A 19986-nucleotide genomic window follows, 5' to 3' on the forward strand; every position below is an offset into this window, starting at 1 on the left:
TAAAATAACAAACTTTTGATTGAAGAAATAAACTAAGTATAAAAAACACCACAGACCTGGTCCCTAAAGATGCTACCACACATGACACACGCACAGGTAGAACCCACCATCAGAGAGATACCCCCCCTCTATCACCCCATAAGGGCCTGGTGGAAGATATGCAAGACGCTCAATGTCTCACATAAACACACAATCTACTTGCCCCTAAAAGGTAACCCTAACTTTCCTGCAGGGATTACTACGAAACCCTTTAGACGGTGGGAGGGGTGGGGGATTTCAACAGTTAAACAAATCTTGATGGATGATGGGAAGACAATCCGATCATTCGGGGACTTACAACAGGACTTTCACATCCCTAATACACACCACTTTGCCTACCTCCAAGTGAGACACTATGTGCAAGATCTATTGAGAACAGAAACTTTGCCTGACAACAATTGTGACATTTACAAACTTTTGACCTTGACAAGGGGAGGGATGACATCCATCTCACATGCTTACAATGCCCTCCAATCTCAATCCAACAATAGTCTCAGAACACATATTCAGAATGTCTGGAGCACACTGACGGAACAAAATTCCATTGACCAGGAGATAGAGCAAAGCTTTGAGAAAGTGAGAAAGGCCACTTTGTCGAATGACATACGAGAATCCCATACAAAGTTGATCAACAACGTATACATTACGCCCAGAATGTTTCACAGATGGGTACAGACCTCGACAGGACTATGTCCAAAATGCGCACATAATGATCCCAATATTCTACACATGATCCTGACGTGCCCAAAGTTAACTAAGTTCTGGGGAATGACACAGAGGTGGTTGGAGGGCTGTACTGGGGAAAAATTCGGATTCACGACAGAAATGATATTCTTCCTACACTCGCAGTCCATAATTACAAAACATGTGGAATTTGCCCACAATGTCATACTACACGCTAGGAAACTCATTCTTGGGCAGTGGATGCTCCCTACACCACCTAGACTGACGCAGCTCAAAGAAGCTTTGAGACAACAGATGACAATAGAACAATTGGACACTCAAGGGGACATTACACGAAGGACAAGGAAGTTTATGGCCAAGTGGGAGCCCTTCATCAAAACGCTAGACCTCACACACCAAAGGCAAATCCTATACCCACTTAAAGACTCTGACTTCATCCTTAATGCGCAGCTACGGGGTGAATGGAACATATTCACCTAGACGCCCTTTAGACAACAATAGATTAGGAATTGGGAAACATACAGTGTGCATGAATCCTGGAGTGACGCCCCAGGGGAGTGAGAACAGAAGGATCTTAGAAAAAGTGAGACAGAGTTGGGAAAGTTAGAGGGGGGGAGTTTTTCTATTGACTTTGGGCTAGTGCTCCTCTCTTTCGGATGGAAAACCTTTGAGAGGACACTTAAAGAGACTTTGTTATCTCGTACAGTTGGAAAAGATGAGATGTTATCAATTAATGGGAGAGAGCACATAGCCCACTAGTTTTCTTGTAATAATAAAGAGGAAGACTAGACCTTTGCTTTAGTTATAGAGTTAGGAGAGAGAGAGTAAGAAGAGCTGAGGAGAGAGAATTTGATTTGAGAAAAAGGAAAAACATGTGTGGTTGCAGATCTAATAAGCATTTTCTGCCTCTTATCTTACATATAGGTGACTTGTCATTGTTTTCTATCTGTTCATGTATACCACACGAAAAATAAAGTATTTATAAAAAAAAAAACACCACAGACCTCTCACAACGTCCTATCTAGTTGAGTTGCAAGAGAATGACTGGATATGACATGTGAGGGGAGGAGCTATATAGCAGCTCTGCTTGGGTGATCCTCTTGCAACTTCCTGTTGGGAAGGAGATATAATCCCATAAGTAATGGATGACCCGTGGACTGAATACACTTAACAAGAGAAAGAAAGAACAGAGTCACCTACTCCTAGCTGCTTGAAAGCCACCACAACCCTTACTCAAGAGATTAACGTTGAATACGGCTAGACCCCAAAAACTTGCCTATAGAAATTCAATTATCAGACACCAAAATCTAAACCTCCTCCTTGTACGAAGGCAAAGAGAATTAGTGGGGATTGTGGGAAGGGGAGTGATACTTAACAGCTTTGCTGTGGTGCTCTTTGCCTCCTCCTACTGGCAAGTGATATTCCCAACAGTAATTGATGATTCTGTGGACTCATACTGCGATATAAAAACCGACACGCACTAAAAATACATATAGAGTGTAGAATTATAAAAAAAAATTCCTAAAGCCCAAATAATATAAAGATGCCTGTTACAACACTCCCCTGGCTATGTTGTACAACCCCAATTGTACCTACTAATAGCCTTTGTCATCTCTCATGTATGTAAGGGTTTCAATGTGAGAGTAAAGGGACAGTAAACCTAAAATATAATGTTATATAATTCTGCAGAATTATATAACATTATATTAGTGCTATTGTTATAAAACCTTAGATTTCCTTTGAATTTTTTTAAAATATGTCAGTTTTTCAGACCCGCTCTCTGTACTCTTCTGAGCGGGTCTGTTTTTATTACACAGCGCATCGGGCCAGCTGTATAGTCACAGCCCGGCCGACCGCGCCATTACACTAAGTGCAGCTCGCTCCTGCTGTCAGACCAGCTGTATAAAATGTATGACAAATTGCATTTTCAGATTTGTGTATATGAAATAGCTGGTTTTGTGCTTTGAAACCACAACCTATTAAAATGGGTAAGGCAGATAAAATCAGTTCTCATTATTTTATCACTTTGTGTATACATGCATACTCCTTATCTTATATCTGTATTTAACCCCTTAACGGCCGAGGACGTGCAGGGTACCTCCTCAAAAAAAAAGGCAGTTAACGCCTGAGGACGTACCCTGCAAGTCCTCGGTGTGGAAAGCAGCTGGAAGCGATTCCAGCTGCTTTCCGGTTATTGCAGTGATGCCTCGATATGGAGGCATCCTGCAATAACCTTTTGAAGCCATCCGATGCAGAGAGAGCCACTCTGTGGCCCTCTCTGCACCGGAGATCGGTGGCTTCCTTCGTTGGTGGGTGGGAGCAGTACCGGGAGGCGGGTGGCGGCCATCGATGGCCCTGGAGATGTGGAGGGGGCGGGATCGTGGGAGGGGATGCCCGGGGGCGCGCACGGACGTGCGCGCGTGCACGGGAGGGCGGGGGCGGGCGCGTGCACGGGGAGGGAGCGGGTGGGAACTGCTACACTACAGAAAAAGGTGTAAAATAAAGAATGCTTAAAAGGGCAATCAGTTAAAAAAAGTTAAAAAAAAAAAAAACCGATCAATGAGGTGGTGGGGGTTTGTGGTGGTGGGGGGGGGGGGGTTTAGGGAAGCTACACTACAGAAAAAAAAAAACTAAGAAAAAAAAGCCCTTTTTTGTGCAAGCTGGGTACTGGCAGACAGCTGCCAGTACCCAAGATGGCCCCCAATAAGGCAGATGGGGAAGGTTACAGAGCTGTTTTGGGGGGGGATCAGGGAGGTTGGAGGCTAAGGGGGGTCCTACACAGCAGAAGAATTTTTTTTATTTTTTTTTAAAAAAAAGCTTTTATTTTAGTACTGGCAGACTTTCTGCCAGTACTTAAGATGGCAGGGACAATTGTGGGGTGGGGGAGGGAAGGGAGCTGTTTGGGAGGGATCAGGGGGTCTGATGTGTCAGGTGGGAGGCTGATCTCTACACTAAAGCTAAAATTAACCCTGCAAGCTCCCTACAAACTTCCTAATTAACCCCTTCACTGCTAGCCATAATACACGTGTGATGCGCAGCAGCATTTTGCGGCCTTCTAATTACCAGAAAGCAACGCCAAAGTCATATATATCTGCTATTTCTGAACAAAGGGGATCCCAGAGAAGCATTTACAACCATTTGTGCCATAATTGCACAAGCTGTTTGTAAATAATTTCAGTGAGAAACCTAAAATTGTGAAAAATTTAACGTTTTTTTTTTTTTATTTGATCGCATTTGGCGGTGAAATGGTGGCATGAAATATACCAAAATGGGCCTAGATCAATGCTTTGGGTTGTCTACTACACTACACTAAAGCTAAAATTAACCATACAAGCTCCCTACAAGCTCCCTAATTAACCCCTGCACTGCTGGGCATAATACACGTGTGGTGCGCAGCGGCATTTAGCGGCCTTCTAATTACCAAAAAGCAATGCCAAAGCCATATATGTCTGCTATTTCTGAACAAAGGGGATCCCAGAGAAGCATTTACAACCATTTGTGCCATAATTGCACAAGCTGTTTGTAAATAATTTCAGTGAGAAACCGAAAGTTTGTGAAAAAATTTGTGAAAAAGTGAACAATTTTTTGTATTTGATCGCATTTGGCGGTGAAATGGTGGCATGAAATATACCAAAATTGGCCTAGATCAATACTTTGGGATGTCTTCTAAAAAAAAATATATACATGTCAATTGATATTCAGGGATTTCTGAAAGATATTAGTGTTCCAATGTAACTAGCGCTAATTTTGAAAAAAAGTAGTTTGGAAATAGCAAAATGCTACTTGTATTTATGGCCCTATAGCTTTCAAAAAAGCAAAGAACATGTAAATATTAGGTATTTCTAAACTCAGGACAAAATTTAGAAACTATTTAGCATGTTTTTTTTTGGTGGTTGTAGATGTGTAACAGATTTTGGGGGTCAAAGTTAAAAATAAAGTGTGTTTTTTTCCATTTTTTCCTCATATTTTATAAAAAATTTTATAGTAAATTATAAGATATGATGAAAATAATGGTATTTTTAGAAAGTTAATTTAATGGCGAGAAAAACGGTATATAATATGTGTGGGTACAGTAAATGAGTAAGAGGGAAATTACAGCTAAACACAAACACTGCAAAAATGTAAAAATAGCCTTGGTCCCAAACGGACAGAAAATGGAAAAGTGCTGTAGTCATTAAGGGGTTAAACCAAAGCCCAATACTTGGATAGAACAATGGAAAATTAACATTTTATTGCTGGTCTTATCTACACCCCACTGGGAGTGTAATTTCTTCTGCTGGCTGAGTTTATATTGCTGGTCAATAGACTATACTTAAGTATAGAAACATTCAGTATAGGTAGGGATACAACAGGATAAATAAGCTATTTCAAAAGCTGAAATAAGAGTGAAGGAGCTTTTAATACACTCCATCAGGTAACATGGATCTTCAGGTCAAATTAAAGGGGAGAAAAAATGTGGGTAAACTGTCCCTTTAAAAGGGCTACTAAAGTCTAAAATTACGTTTCATGATTCAGATAGAGCATTAATTTTTAAAAAGCTTTCCAATATACTTCCATTATCAAAAGTGCACACTCTTTTTATATGTACACTTTGAGGCTCCAGCTCCTACTAAGCAAAAGTGCACAGTATGCATGTACATTGTAACTGGCTGATTATTGTCATGTGATACAGGGAGATGGAAAATTTGACATTTACCAGAAAATATTCTTTTGCTCATTTCAAATTAAGTGTTACTGAATTGTGTATTTAACAATGACTCAATTATACTGTATTTAGTGGTCCTTTAAAATTGTATAATTAGTACATACTTACTTTTGCTGTTCTTGCATAAGATGAAGTTGTTCAAGTTTGGTTTTATGTTCAGCTTCTAATTTGTTTAACATTTCTTTGATCACAGACATGAAGGAATTAAACTGCAACATTAAAATTATAAAAAAGTTTACTTACTAAACTAGTGTGTATATGTGTGTGTTTTATATAAAAAGTATTTAACAATGTAATAAATAAATAATGAACTATTCATTTGAAAGATTTTGCATTTCTTCTTAGAGAAAAGCTACTATATGTATGTCACTTAATTTTTGAAGATATGTGATGAACTGGTGCATTAGGCACTAACTCAAAAAACAGCTCCCTATAATAAATTAATTAGCAATTATTACCAATTCTGAAAATGGTGCTCTCTAAAACAAACTTTAGAGAAAAATGCAACCATAAAGAACAAGGTCACCCAAACAATAACAGGAGCTCTAGATAAAGAATGTAAACATGAAACTGCGGAACCCAGCCTTCTACATTCTATTTAATGTACAAGATGCGCCATGGAGCATGCTCTAATTTAAAAAAACACAGAATTCATATTTCATTTTAAAATAGTTTTTGATTTTTTTTTTTTTTGTAAAATAGACATTGCTGTACAGAGGGGATTTTTTTTTGTTATCCTTGTGAGACTTATCATGGTCCACCAATAAATTAGTTTCACCAGTGTGTTCCAACTGGAAGTAATAACATCTTTAAACCTCTATTTGTAAGCCAGGACTTAACCAGTACTTAAAAGGCTTAATTAGAAAAAACGGCACATACGGTAAAGTTAAAACAATTACCGTCCATTGTATAAATGATCAAAGTTAAGTGTCGATTGCTAAGGGCAGTACCTAACAGTATGATCTAATAGCGTGTGAACAAGATCCAAAAACATAATTTATGCTTACCTGATAAATTTATTTCTCTTGTAGTGTGTTCAGTCCACGGGTCATCCATTACTTATGGGATATATTCCCCTTCCCAACAGGAAGTTGCAAGAGGATCACCCAAGCAGAGCTGCTATATAGTTCCTCCCCTCACATGTCATATCCAGTCATTCGACCGAAACAAGACGAGAAAGGAGAAACTATAGGGTGCAGTGGTGACTGGAGTTATAATTTAAAATTTAGAACCTGCCTCAAAAAAGACAGGGCGGGCCGTGGACTGAACACACTACAAGAGAAATAAATTTATCAGGTAAGCATAAATTATGTTTTCTCTTGTTAAGTGTGTTCAGTCCACGGGTCATCCATTACTTATGGGATACCAATACCAAAGCTAAAGTACACGGATGAAGGGAGGGACAAGGCAGGAACATTAAACAGAAGGAACCACTGCCTGTAGAACCTTTCTCCCAAAAACAGCCTCCGAAGAAGCAAAAGTGTCAAATTTGTAAAATTTGGAAAAAGTATGAAGTGAAGACCAAGTTGCAGCCTTGCAAATCTGTTCAACAGAGGCCTCATTTTTAAAGGCCCAAGTGGAAGCCACAGCTCTAGTGGAATGAGCTGTAATTCTTTCAGGAGGCTGCTGTCCAGCAGTCTCATAGGCTAAACGTATTATGCTACGAAGCCAAAAAGAGAGAGAGGTAGCCGAAGCCTTTTGACCTCTCCTCTGTCCAGAGTAAACGACAAACAGGGAAGAAGTTTGTCGAAAATCTTTAGTTGCCTGTAAGTAGAACTTCAGGGCACGGACCACGTCTAGATTATGCAAAAGACGTTCCTTCTTTGAAGAAGGATTAGGACACAACGATGGAACAACAATTTCTTGATTGATATTCCTGTTAGAAACAACCTTAGGCAAAAACCCAGGTTTAGTACGCAGGACTACCTTGTCTGAATGAAAGATCAGATAAGGAGAATCACAATGTAAGGCAGATAACTCCGAGACTCTTCGAGCCGAGGAAATAGCCATCAAAAACAGAACTTTCCAAGATAAAAGCTTAATATCAATGGAATGAAGGGGTTCAAACGGAACACCCTGAAGAACTTTAAGAACCAAGTTTAAGCTCCACGGAGGAGCAACAGCCTTAAACACCGGCTTAATCCTAGCCAAAGCCTGACAAAAAGCCTGGACGTCTGGATTCTCTGCCAGACGCTTGTGTAAAAGAATAGACAGAGCAGAAATCTGTCCCTTTAGTGAACTAGCGGATAAGCCCTTTTCTAAACCCTCTTGTAGAAAAGACAATATCCTAGGAATCCTAACCTTACTCCATGAGTAACTCTTGGATTCACACCAATATAAATATTTACGCCATATCTTATGGTAAATTTTTCTGGTAACAGGTTTCCGAGCCTGTATCAATGTATCAATAACCGAATCCGAAAACCCACGCTTTGATAGAATCAAGCGTTCAATCTCCAAGCAGTCAGCCTCAGAGAAATTAGGTTTGGATGGTTGAAAGGACCCTGAATTAGAAGGTCCTGCCTCAGAGGTAGAGACCATGGTGGACAGGACGACATGTCCACTAGGTCTGCATACCAGGTCCTGCGTGGCCACGCAGGCGCTATCAGAATCACCGATGCTCTCTCCTGTTTGAACCTGGCAATCAGTCGAGGTAGCAACGGAAAAGGTGGAAACACATAAGCTATGTTGAAAACCCAAGGGGCTGCTAGTGCATCTACCAGCACCGCTCCTGGGTCCCTGGACCTGGATCCGTAACGAGGAAGCTTGGCGTTCTGGCGAGATGCCATAAGATACAGATCCGGTTTGCCCCAACGACGAATCAGTTGAGCAAATACCTCCGGGTGAAGTTCCCACTCCCCCGGATGAAAAGTCTGGCGACTTAGAAAATCCGCTTCCCAGTTCTCCACACCTGGGATGTAGATTGCTGACAGGTGGCAAGAGTGTGACTCTGCCCAGCGAATTATCTTCAAGACTTCCAACATCGCTAGGGAACTCCTGGTTCCCCCTTGATGATTGATGTAAGCCACAGTCGTGATGTTGTCCGACTGAAACCTGATGAACCTCAGTATTGCTAACTGAGGCCAAGCTAGAAGAGCATTGAATATTGCTCTTAATTCTAGAATGTTGATTGGTAAAAGTTTCTCCTCCTGAGTCCACGATACCTGAGCCTTCAGGGAGTTCCAGACTGCTCCCCAGCCAAGAAGGCTGGCATCTGTTGTTACAATCGTCCAATCTGGTCTGCGAAATGTCATTCCTTCGGACAGATGAACCCGTGACAACCACCAGAGAAGAGAATCTCTTGTCTCCTGGTCCAGATTCAGCAAAGGGGACAGATCTGAGTAATCCCCGTTCCACTGACTTAGCATGCATAGTTGCAGCGGTCTGAGATGCAGGCGCGCAAATGGCACTATGTCCATTGCCGCGACCATCAAGCCGATTACTTCCATACACTGAGCTACTGATGGGCTTGGAATGGAGTGAAGGGCACGGCAAGCATTGAGAATCTTTGATAACCTGGACTCCGTCAGGTAAATCTTCATCTCTACAGAATCTATAAGAGTCCCTAGAAAAGGAACCCTTTTGAGTGGTAACAGAGAACTCTTTTCCACGTTCACTTTCCACCCATGCGACCTCAGAAATGCTAGAACTATCTCTGTATGAGACTTTGCATTTTGAAAACTTGATGCTTGAATCAGAATGTCGTCTAGGTACGGAGCCACCGCTATGCCTCGTGGTCTTAGTACCGCCAGAAGTGAGCCCAGAACCTTTGAAAAAATTCTCGGGGCCGTAGCTAACCCGAAGGGAAGAGCTACAAACTGGTAATGCCTGTCTAGAAAGGCAAATCTTAGGTACCGATAATGATCTTTGTGAATCGGTATGTGAAGGTAGGCATCCTTTAAGTCCACTGTGGTCATATATTGACCCTCTTGGATCATGGGCAGGATGGTCCGAATGGTTTCCATCTTGAACGATGGAACCCTTAGGAATTTGTTTAAGATTTTTAAGTCTAAGATTGGTCTGAAGGTTCCCTCTTTTTTGGGAACCACAAATAGATTTGAGTAAAACCCTTGTCCTCGTTCCGTTCGCGGAACTGGGTGGATCACTCCCATCACTAAGAGGTCTTGTACACATTGTAGAAATGCCTCTTTCTTTACTAGGTTTGTTGATAACCTTGACAGATGAAACCTCCCTTGTGGAGGAAAAGTTTTGAAATCCAGAAGGTATCCCTGAGATATAATCTCCAACGTCCAGGGATCCTGTACATCTCTTGCCCAGGCCTGGGCGAAGAGAGAAAGTCTGCCCCCCACTAGATCCGTCTCCGGAGAGGGGGCCCTGTCTTCATGCTGTCTTAGGGGCGGAAGTAGGCTTTCTGGCCTGCTTGCCCTTGTTCCATGACTGGTTGCCTTTCCAACCCTGTCTGTAACGAGCAGTAGTTCCTTCCTGTTTTGGAGCGGAGGAAGTTGATGCTGCTCCTGCCTTGAAGTTACGAAAGGCACGAAAATTAGACTGTTTGGCCTTTGATTTGGCCTTGTCCTGAGGAAGGGTGTGGCCCTTACCTCCCGTAATGTCAGCAATAATTTCCTTCAAGCCGGGCCCGAATAAGGTCTGCCCTTTGAAAGGAATGTTAAGTAGTTTAGACTTAGAAGTTACATCTGCTGACCAGGATTTAAGCCATAGCGCCCTGCGCGCCTGTATGGGGAATCCGGAATTTTTAGCCGTAAGTTTGGCTAAATGCACTACGGCATCCGAAACAAACGCATTAGCCAGTTTAAGCGTTCTAACTTTGCTCAAAGTCTCATCCAATGGTGCTGTGCGAATCGCCTCTTCCAGAGACTCAAACCAGAATGCCGCTGCAGCCGTGACAGGCGCAATGCATGCTAGAGGCTGCAATATAAAACCTTGTTGAACAAACATTTTCTAATCTTTTGTCCATTGGATCTGAGAAAGCACAGCTATCCTCCACCGGGATAGTGGTACGCTTGGCTAAAGTAGAAACTGCTCCCTCCACCTTAGGGACCGTCTGCCATAAGTCTCGTGTGGTGGCGTCTATAGGGAACATTTTTCTAAATATCGGAGGAGGGGAAAAGGGCACACCGGGTCTATCCCACTCCTTACTAATAATTTCTGTAAGCCTTTTTGGTATAGGAAAAACGTCAGTACACACCAGTACCGCATAGTATCTATCCAACCTACATAATTTCTCTGGGATTGCCACCGTGTCGCAATCATTCAGAGCCGCTAACACCTCCCCTAGTAACACGCGGAGGTTCTCAAGCTTAAATTTAAAATTTGAAATTTATGAATCCGGTCTCCCCGGATCAGAACCGTCACCGACAGAATGAAGCTCACCGTCCTCATGTTCTGCAAATTCTGACGCAGTATCAGACATGGCTCTCGTGTCATCAGCGCGCTCTGTCCTTAACCCAGAGCTATCACGCTTGCCTCTTAATTCGGGCATATTGTATAATACTTCTTTCATAACATTAGCCATATCATGTAAAGTGATTTGTAAGGGCCTTGATGTACTTGGCGCCTCAATCTTACGCACCTCCCGAGCGGGAGACGCAGGTACTGACACGTGAGGAGAGTTAGACGGCATAACTTCCCCCTCGTTGTCTGGTGATATTTTCTTTATCGGTACAGATTGACTTTTATTCAAAGTAATATCAATACAATTGGTACACATATTTCTATTGGGCTCCACATCGGCTTTAGAACATAATGAACAAGCAGATTCCTCTGTATCAGACATGTTTAAACAGACTAGCAATGAAGCTAGCAAGCTTGGAAATCACTTTCAATAAGTTTACAAGCAATATAAAGAACGCTGCAGCGCTTTTAAAAACACAGTTGAATAATCAAAGAAAACTAATACAGTTATAGTCAACAATTCTTAACGAGAAATGTATTAATTAGCAGAGGATTGCACCCATTAGCAAAAGGATGATTAACCCCTCAATACCCAAAAACGGATATCAAATTAAGATTTAACGCTTTTATCACAGTCAAACACACTGTCACAAATCTGCTGTGACTGATTACCTCCCTCAAAAACAAATTTTGAAGACCCCTGAGCTCTCTAGAGACGTCCTGGATCAAGGAGGAAGAAACAGGAAGACTGTGCTAGAATTTTAACTGCGCAACAAGGCGCTAAAACAAGGTCCCTCCCACTCATATTACAACAGTGGGAGACCTGATATAACGGTTTCTATGCAGAAAATACGTTAGCCATGTGGAAAAAATCATGCCCAAAAGGATTTATCACCAAAGTACCTCACAAAACGAATAACATGCCAGTAAACGTTTTAAAAAACAACATTTTGAATGTCATGCAAAGTTATCACTAAGCCTGCTACCAGTCGCTTCCACTGCAGATAAGGCTTAAACATTATTTCAGTATTACAGTATTTTCTCAGTCAAATTCTAGTCCCTAGAAAATAACTCAACTGCGCATACATTTATCAGCCTGATACCAGTCGCTACTACTGCATTTAAGGCTGTACTTACATCATATGGGTAACAGCAGCATTTTCTTAGTCAATTCCATTCCCAGAAAATAATGTACTGCACATACCTCATTTGCGGGGGACCCCGCATGCTATTCCCCTCTTTCTGAAGTTACCCTACTCCTCAGAATGTCGAGAACAGCCAGCGGATCTTAGTTACGTCTGCTAAGATCATAGAAAAACGCAGGCAGATTCTTTTCCAAATACTGCCTGAGATATAAAAAACGGCACACTCCGGTGTCATTTTAAAATAACAAACTTTTGATTGAAGAATAATTAAGTAAAAACTCCAACTCCTCTCGCGACCTCCTTCTTTGTTGAGGGTTGCAAGAGAATGACTGGATATGACATGTGAGGGGAGGAGCTATATAGCAGCTCTGCTTGGGTGATCCTCTTGCAACTTCCTGTTGGGAAGGAGAATATATCCCATAAGTAATGGATGACCCGTGGACTGAACACACTTAACAAGAGAAAGTTATCATTTCTTTCTGCCAAATCAATAGTTAAAAATTATATATATATATATATATATATATATATATATATATATATATATATATATATACACACATATACATACATACAGTATATATTGTATCAGATATGTAGAAGTATGTATTTATGAACAAAGTGGAACATTCTTCTATGTGAAGAACATTGGAATATGAAATATTCATATTTTCATGTCGGGTTAGCGCACTTGAGAATATGCGATCGTGTTGGCACGCGAGTACGGTGTTAGGTTTTTCCCCCCACATTTTTGCTCTATTGACTTCTATGGGGGGAGAACAGGTTATTGCATGCACTGTATTGTAGGTTGGGCTTTTTACGAGGGTCGGGTAAGCACATAAGCAATATCTTTTTCCTTTCAACTTGTAATATGAGCGCAACCCGACGCGTACAAAAAGCTTACTTCTAGCGCAGTTACCCCTCGAGCGGGAGCATAAAATAGCGATCCCCTTGTAATCGGGCACAATATGTCTTAATCAATGTTCCTCTTACCTGGCTGCTCGAATCTTATAAAAAGTGTGTCTGTTGTGTATTTTAATGAAATAACAATAACCTTAAAGTGATGGTAAACTCTCCCCTTTTTAAAATCAGATTCGGATTGTTAGTGATTTTTTATATTCATTTTAATTCATCAGTTGTAATGAAGATGTGCTATAACTTGCTTTTTAATATAGATATAAAATTCAAACACCCCACGCTCTGCCACCCACTTCAAAAGTAAATTTTTCTGTGAGCTAACGGTTTGAATTGTTCTCCAATCAGCGCTATAGCTACAACAAAAGTACCATATGGGGATAATGCTGATTGGTCAACAATTAAAACCTTAACCTCACAGAAAAAATGACTAAGTGGGCGGCGGAGCATGGTTTTATATCTATATTAAAAAGTAAGGTACACGGCATCTTCATTACAACTGATGAATTAAACTCCATCTAAAATATCACTAACATTCCAGATCTTATTTTAAGCACAAAAACATTATAACAGAATTTTTTTTAGCCCCCAACAAATACCCCCCCCCACAATACTTATACTACTTTTGTTTGAATAGCTGTTGTCAGAAATGCAAACCATTGAGAAATGTTATACAATATGTAACTAGATAATTCTTACCCTTCCTAATTAAAGACATGTTATGCTCACCTGATTGAGGTTAAGGTTATTATCAATGCTCAGAGGAATCAGGTGAGGTAACACTTTTCCTGCCAGCTGTTCTTTGGTGACACCAAGCTTCTTATGTGTAAAAGTACATTTGTAAATGCCTATAAGAAGAAAGAAAACTGAATATTAAAAAGACACATTTTTAAAAACTACAGGAAAAATGTTAAACCTACAAAGTCAACCTGTTCTCTGAAACCTAAAACTCACACTTAATGAGAAAAGTTTCCCTAAAAAAGGGTCTGTGCTTTCTTACAATGCAAATAAACAAAAAATAATAAAAATAAAATTCATGCTTACCTGATAAATTTCTTTCTTTCCGGACATGGAGAGTCCACAATGTCATTCCAGTTACTAGTGGGATATTCATTCCTGGCCAGGAGGAGGCAAAGAGCACCCCAGCAAAGCTGTTAAGTGGCATTTCCCTTACTCATCACCCCCAGTCATTCAGACGAAGGGAAATGGAATAAGAATATAACACAAAGGTGTAGAGGTGCCTGAGGTTTAGTAAAAAATACTGTCTAATCTTAAGGGTGGGATCGTGGACTCTCCATGTCCGGAAATAAATAAATTTATCAGGTAAGTATAAATTTTAATTTTCTTTCCTAAGGCATCGAGAGCCCACAACTTCATTCCAATTACTAGTGGGAACCAATACCCAAGCTAGAGGATACTGATTGAACAGGGAGGGAGAACAAAACAGGCAGACCTAAACAGAAGGCACCACCGCTTTAAGAACCTTTCTCCCAAAAGAGGCCTCAGCCGAGGCAAAAGTATCAAATTTGTAAAAAGTATGCACAGAGGACAATGTAGCCGCCTGCAAATCTGTTCCACAAAAGCTTCATTTTTGAAAGCCCAAGATGAGGAGACAGCCCTAGTGGAATGAGCCGTAATTCACTCAGGAGGCTGCTGTCCAGCAGTCTCATAAGCAAAATTAAATCATACTTCACAACCAGAGGGAAAGAGAAGTAGAAGTGGCATTCTGACCCTTACGCTTTCCTGAGAAACAAACAAACAGGGCAGAAGACTGCCGAAAATCTTTAGTAGCCTGTAGGTAAAATTTGAAAGCACGCACAACGTCCAAGTTATGCAAAAGATGTTCCTTATGAGAAGAAGGATTAGGACAAATGGAGGAACAACAATTTCCTGATTAATGTTTCGATCTGAAACCACCTTAGGGAGAAACCCCAATTTGATACGAAGGACCGCCTTATCCACATAAAAAATAAGGTAAGGCGAATCACACTGCAGAGCAGAGAGTTCAGAAACTCTACGAGCAGAGGAAGTAGCAAAAAGAAACAAAACTTTCCAAGATAACAACTTAATATCTACAGAATGCATTGGCTCAAATGGAGCCTGCTGCAAAACTCTAAGAACTAGGTTAAGGCTCCAAGGAGGAGCAACAGACTTAAACACAGGTCTGATTCTGACCAAGGCCTGACAAAAAGATTAACCATCTGGCACATCCGCCAGACATTTGTGTAAAAGAATAGACAGTGCAGAAATCTGACCCTTCAGAGAACTGACTGACAAACCCTTCTCCAGACCTTCCTGGAGAAAAGACAAAATTCTAGGAATTCTGACCCTGCTCCAAGAGAAGCCTTTTGATTCACACCAATAAAGTTATTTTCACCATACCTTATGGTAAATCTTGCGAGTAACTGGCTTGCGAGCTTGAAGCATGGTATCAATAACAGACTCAGAAAATCCACGCTTAGCCAAAACTAACCGTTCAATATCTAAGCAGTCAGCTTAAGAGAACCTAGATTTGGATGGAGGAAAGGACCCTGAGTTAGAAGGTCTTTCCTCAGAGGTAACCTCCAAGGTGGAAGAGAAGACATCCTCACCAGGTCTGCAAACCAGATCATGTGAGGCCATACAGGAGCTATCAGAATTACAGATGCTCTCTCCTGTTTGATACGAGCAATGACTTGTGGAAGGAGAGCAAACGGAGGAAACAGGTATGCTAGACCGAAATCCCAAGGAACCGACAGAGCATCTATCAGGGCAGCCTAAGGATCTCTTGACCTTGAACCGTACCCAAGAAGCTTGGCTTTCTGATGAGACACCATCAGATCCAACTCCGGCACCCCCCACTTGAGGGTTAACCTGAAGAACACCTCCGGATGGAGAGCCCTCTCCCCGGGATGAAAGGTCTGTCTGCTCAGAAAATCCGCCTCCCAGTTGTCCACTTCTGGAATGTGGATGGCAGATAGAAGACAATCATGAGCCACCTCCATCATGGCCAAGGAACTCCGAGTTCCTCCCTGGTGATTGATGTAAGCCACTGAGGTGATGTTGTCCGACTGGAACCTGATAAACCGGGCTTAAGACAACTGAGGCCAAGCCATCAGGGCATTTAAGATCGTTCTCAACTCCAAGATGTTTATGAGGAGAGAAGACTCCTCCAAAATCCATAGGCCCTGCGCCTTTAACGAGTCCCAGACTGCTCCCCAGGCTAGCAGGCTGGTGTCCGTGGTCACAATCACCCAGGAGGGTCTCTGGAAGCATGTGCCCTGAGACAGATGATCCTGAGAAAACCACCACAAGAGAGTCTGTCAACTGGTCCAGATCTATCCTCTGAAACAGATCCGAATGGTCTCCGTTTCATTGTCTGAGCATGCATAATTGTAGAGCTCTCAAATGGAATCAGGCAATCATAATCGATTAATCGGCTGATTATTTTTTCGATTAATCGACTAATCGGATAAAAAGAGAATCAATAATAGTTTTCTATGTTTTAAATAAAATCCACATGAGTGTTACAAATATAAACTTCAAACTAAAACTTTACATTAACACAACGGTTTCTTAAATTTTTAAGCAGCAGAGTATAGTTTTATAATTAAACAAAACCACAAACTGTTTGAAAAGAGGTAGAACTAGAAAGAGTTAGACAATCACTGTTAATAACATTCTGTTATTCACTCTTTTAGAAACTTTGCATTGAAATGCAAAAATCTCAACATGCCCACATGCTTCTGGCTAAGGCTGGTTTCTCTGTTTGCAGCTATATTTCCTGCAGCAGAGAAAAGGCTGTTGAGGTCTATAAGTAGGGTTTTGCCAATTTCACCAAAGTGGGATATTTATCTTTGTTAGCTCTTCACCAATGCTAAGTGTTTTCTACCTTGGCAAGGGGCCTCTCAATAAAGTAACCCTTGACTTCATTCTAACATAAAACTATATTGAATATCTATATGCAATGATAAATAACCAGCTATAAGGTTAGGGGAAATATCTAGTCCGCTCTAAAAATAACGAATATATACTTATAAAGGTTGAATCTGGTACATATTATCACAATTTATTAAAAATATAAAAAAACAATAAAAAACAAAATCAGAAGCGCTAAGGACTGTATATCAATAACAGGACAAAGCCTTACACATTTATTTATACAGTACATATAATCAGCAGTAGCAAGCAATCTGCTAATAATTGTGCAAACAGATAATAGTGCACATCAATTTAAATAACTCCCATCAATCTAGGGGCAAGGTGTAAACAACAAGCTTAGCACTATATCATGAAAAGCATAGTTCCAAATCACCAGATTTAATATAAACAATCCAAATGACGACTATTATATCTGGGTTGCACATAAGCCAGGGATAGTTGTAAACTTATACTGTCCTGAAAAAGTGAAAAGTAGACGTCTGCAGACATCCTTTAGGCGAAGGACATAACCATAAAACACAATACCATGTGCAGGAGTTCATTGGAGTGAAGCAGCTGATGTTGTGCACAGACCAACTAATTGCAAACCAACTAGAATTCCAAAAACAAAAAATATTAGGAGCACCAAAAAGCGTGTAAAAAGCAAAATTTTATTGTTTAACAAAAGGGTTAATTAACCCCCAGGGTAAGAGTGAAAAGAAAATATAATATGCAATTGAAATACAGAGAACAAAAAGGCAACTGTCAGGGGAGGTGGGGGATGACCCACTGACATTGCATAACAAAAATCTATTATCTGATCATTCAAGCTGTTTGTGAAAAGTGATTTATTTTATTCAAATACAAAATAATATATTGTGCACACACCCGACCTAAGCTCCCCCTTTTTTTTCCTTGATTGCTAACCAACTAATCGATTAATCGATTATGAGATTCGTTGACAACTATTTTCATAATCGATTATTATTGATTATGACGATTAGTTGTTGCAGCTCTAATCTTAACCCAGTATTATCATCTACAAAATCTTTAAACTCAATACGTAGGAATTATATAAGGAAGTCAAAATTCTATAAAACCTAAATAAACTTTGCAGAAGATTAAAATAGCAAGATAATGATCAAATTATGACATGCTAACTTACTATTAGGATAAGGCTTGATAGCAGATCAATGTTCCAAAAAAGCATTATAGGAAAATGGTAAACCATAGTCTGCTATCAGTTAACATACAGTTAAATAACAACAGAACTATTAGAATAAGTTTTGCTTTTAACTCTTAGATGTGTTTATAATGATAAAATAAATATTTACCCCAATAAAATTTCACTTGGACCTTGAATACAGTTCATTTAAAGAGGAGGAAATCCACTACTAAAGATAATGTCCAAATATAGAAAAATAAACAAAATTAAACTATGACATAATTCTTTGTAAGGCTGAGTTAACTAAGACTACAATGGAGACAATAGCCATGATCGTATATCTACAGCAAGTCCAGCTCAACATAGATAGCAGGTATTTATAAACTGTATAAGTACAGTTAGATCATACAGTACAAACCAGGCATACATAAAGTCAGAAAATTGCAGTTGATATCATTTTGCTGAAGCTTTCAAGAGATGAGAAGGATCTGATCTTTACCTTACTCCCAATATAGCTTGAGGCATTATGTCCTGAAAGTTGAAAATGGATAATGCGTACCATCCAAGATAAGATACAATATCTTGTACCATGAGAACATTGCATCTTCTATCACAACACAGCAGGCAAATGATGCAAACGCTCATGAAGATATGGTCTTGCGTTGTCTATTTCCCACCAGGCATAGGACTACTTCTACTCTACTGCTTTTGGACAATTACTTAATTCATAGTCAAACTTACTGCATCTCTTTCCATCCCTTCAAGATGATCAACCCCACCTTTGTATTTTCTGACACTCATGCATCTGCCTTTCTCTTCTCTCTCATGGAGATTAATGGAAGCAACTGAAGATCCAACAGAAGCAGCTGTAGCTTTTACATCTGAAAAGTGAGGGACACACATACTGGACTGGCATTTCAAGTAATCCGGAGTGAGCATTTTCACTGCAGATCTCACCATTAGTACCCATGCAGTTGAGTTAAGTAGCTAGGAGATCTTAGAAAGCTGATAAAATAAAGTGTCCTAGAAGCATAGCAATTGTATAGAGAGAAAAAATTGAATGTTATAATATAACTAGCACTGGATACCTTAAATTTCAGCAGTCAAGGAGTATTGTAAATTAGTTATTCAATCCCCAAGTTATCCCATATCTGACAACTGGAAGTGCACAGGTAAGACATCGCAAGCCTAACCCTGCTACATATATGTCCCTAATTAGCCTCAGTAGAGGTTATGAGACTAAATACTGAAAAACAAAGCTGGTTTTGCTAACAAAACAGTGGCAAGCCTTATGACAACTGGTAACAATACGGTGAGCAAGCTAAGAATGTTTTTACAAATTTGGGAAGGAAAAAAAAGAAAAAGAAAAAAAGAAAAACATAATTTATGTAAGAACTTACCTGATAAATTAATTTCTTTCATATAAGCAAGAGTCCATGAGCTAGTGACGTATGGGATATACATTCCTACCAGGAGGGGCAAAGTTTCCCAAACCTTAAAATGCCTATAAATACACCCCTCACCACACCCACAATTCAGTTTAATGAATAGCCAAGAAGTGGGGTGATAAGAAAGGAGTGAAAGCATCAAAAAAATAAGGAATTGGAATAATTGTGCTTTATACAAAAAAATCATAACCACCACAAAAAAGGGTGGGCCTCATGGACTCTTGCTAATATGAAAGAAATGAATTTATCAGGTAAGTTCTTACATAAATTATGTTTTCTTTCATGTAATTAGCAAGAGTCCATGAGCTAGTGACGTATGGGATAATAAATACCCAAGATGTGGAACTTCCACGCAAGAGTCACTAGAGAGGGAGGGATAAAATAAAGACAGCCAATTCCGCTGAAAAATTAATCCACTACCCAAATCAAAAAAGTTTAAATTTTTATAATGAAAACAACTGAAATTATAAGCAGAAGAATCAAACTGAGACAGCTGCCTGAAGTACCATTCTACCAAAACTGCTTCTAAAGAAGAGAAAACATCAAAATGGTAGAACATAGTAAAAGTATGCAAAGAAGACCAAGTCATTGCTTCGCAAATCTGATCAACAG

At 40.1% G+C, this 19986-nt stretch overlaps 1 protein-coding gene across 2 annotated transcripts in view; it reads right to left on the minus strand.

The window, feature by feature from the left end:
• Positions 1-19986, minus strand: part of SCYL2 (SCY1 like pseudokinase 2) — a 158899-nt gene that overhangs the window by 38762 nt on the left and 100151 nt on the right. For both annotated transcript variants that reach the window (XM_053717001.1, XM_053717000.1), the window contains exons 13-14: positions 13591-13709; positions 5537-5637 (exon numbers count right to left, since the gene is read on the minus strand). In XM_053717001.1, the coding sequence (XP_053572976.1) occupies positions 5537-5637; positions 13591-13709 (220 nt within the window). The remainder of the gene's footprint in view (positions 1-5536; positions 5638-13590; positions 13710-19986) is intronic.

The sequence above is a fragment of the Bombina bombina genome, chromosome 6, assembly GCF_027579735.1.
Source record: "Bombina bombina isolate aBomBom1 chromosome 6, aBomBom1.pri, whole genome shotgun sequence".
NCBI classification, from domain to species: domain Eukaryota; kingdom Metazoa; phylum Chordata; class Amphibia; order Anura; family Bombinatoridae; genus Bombina; species Bombina bombina.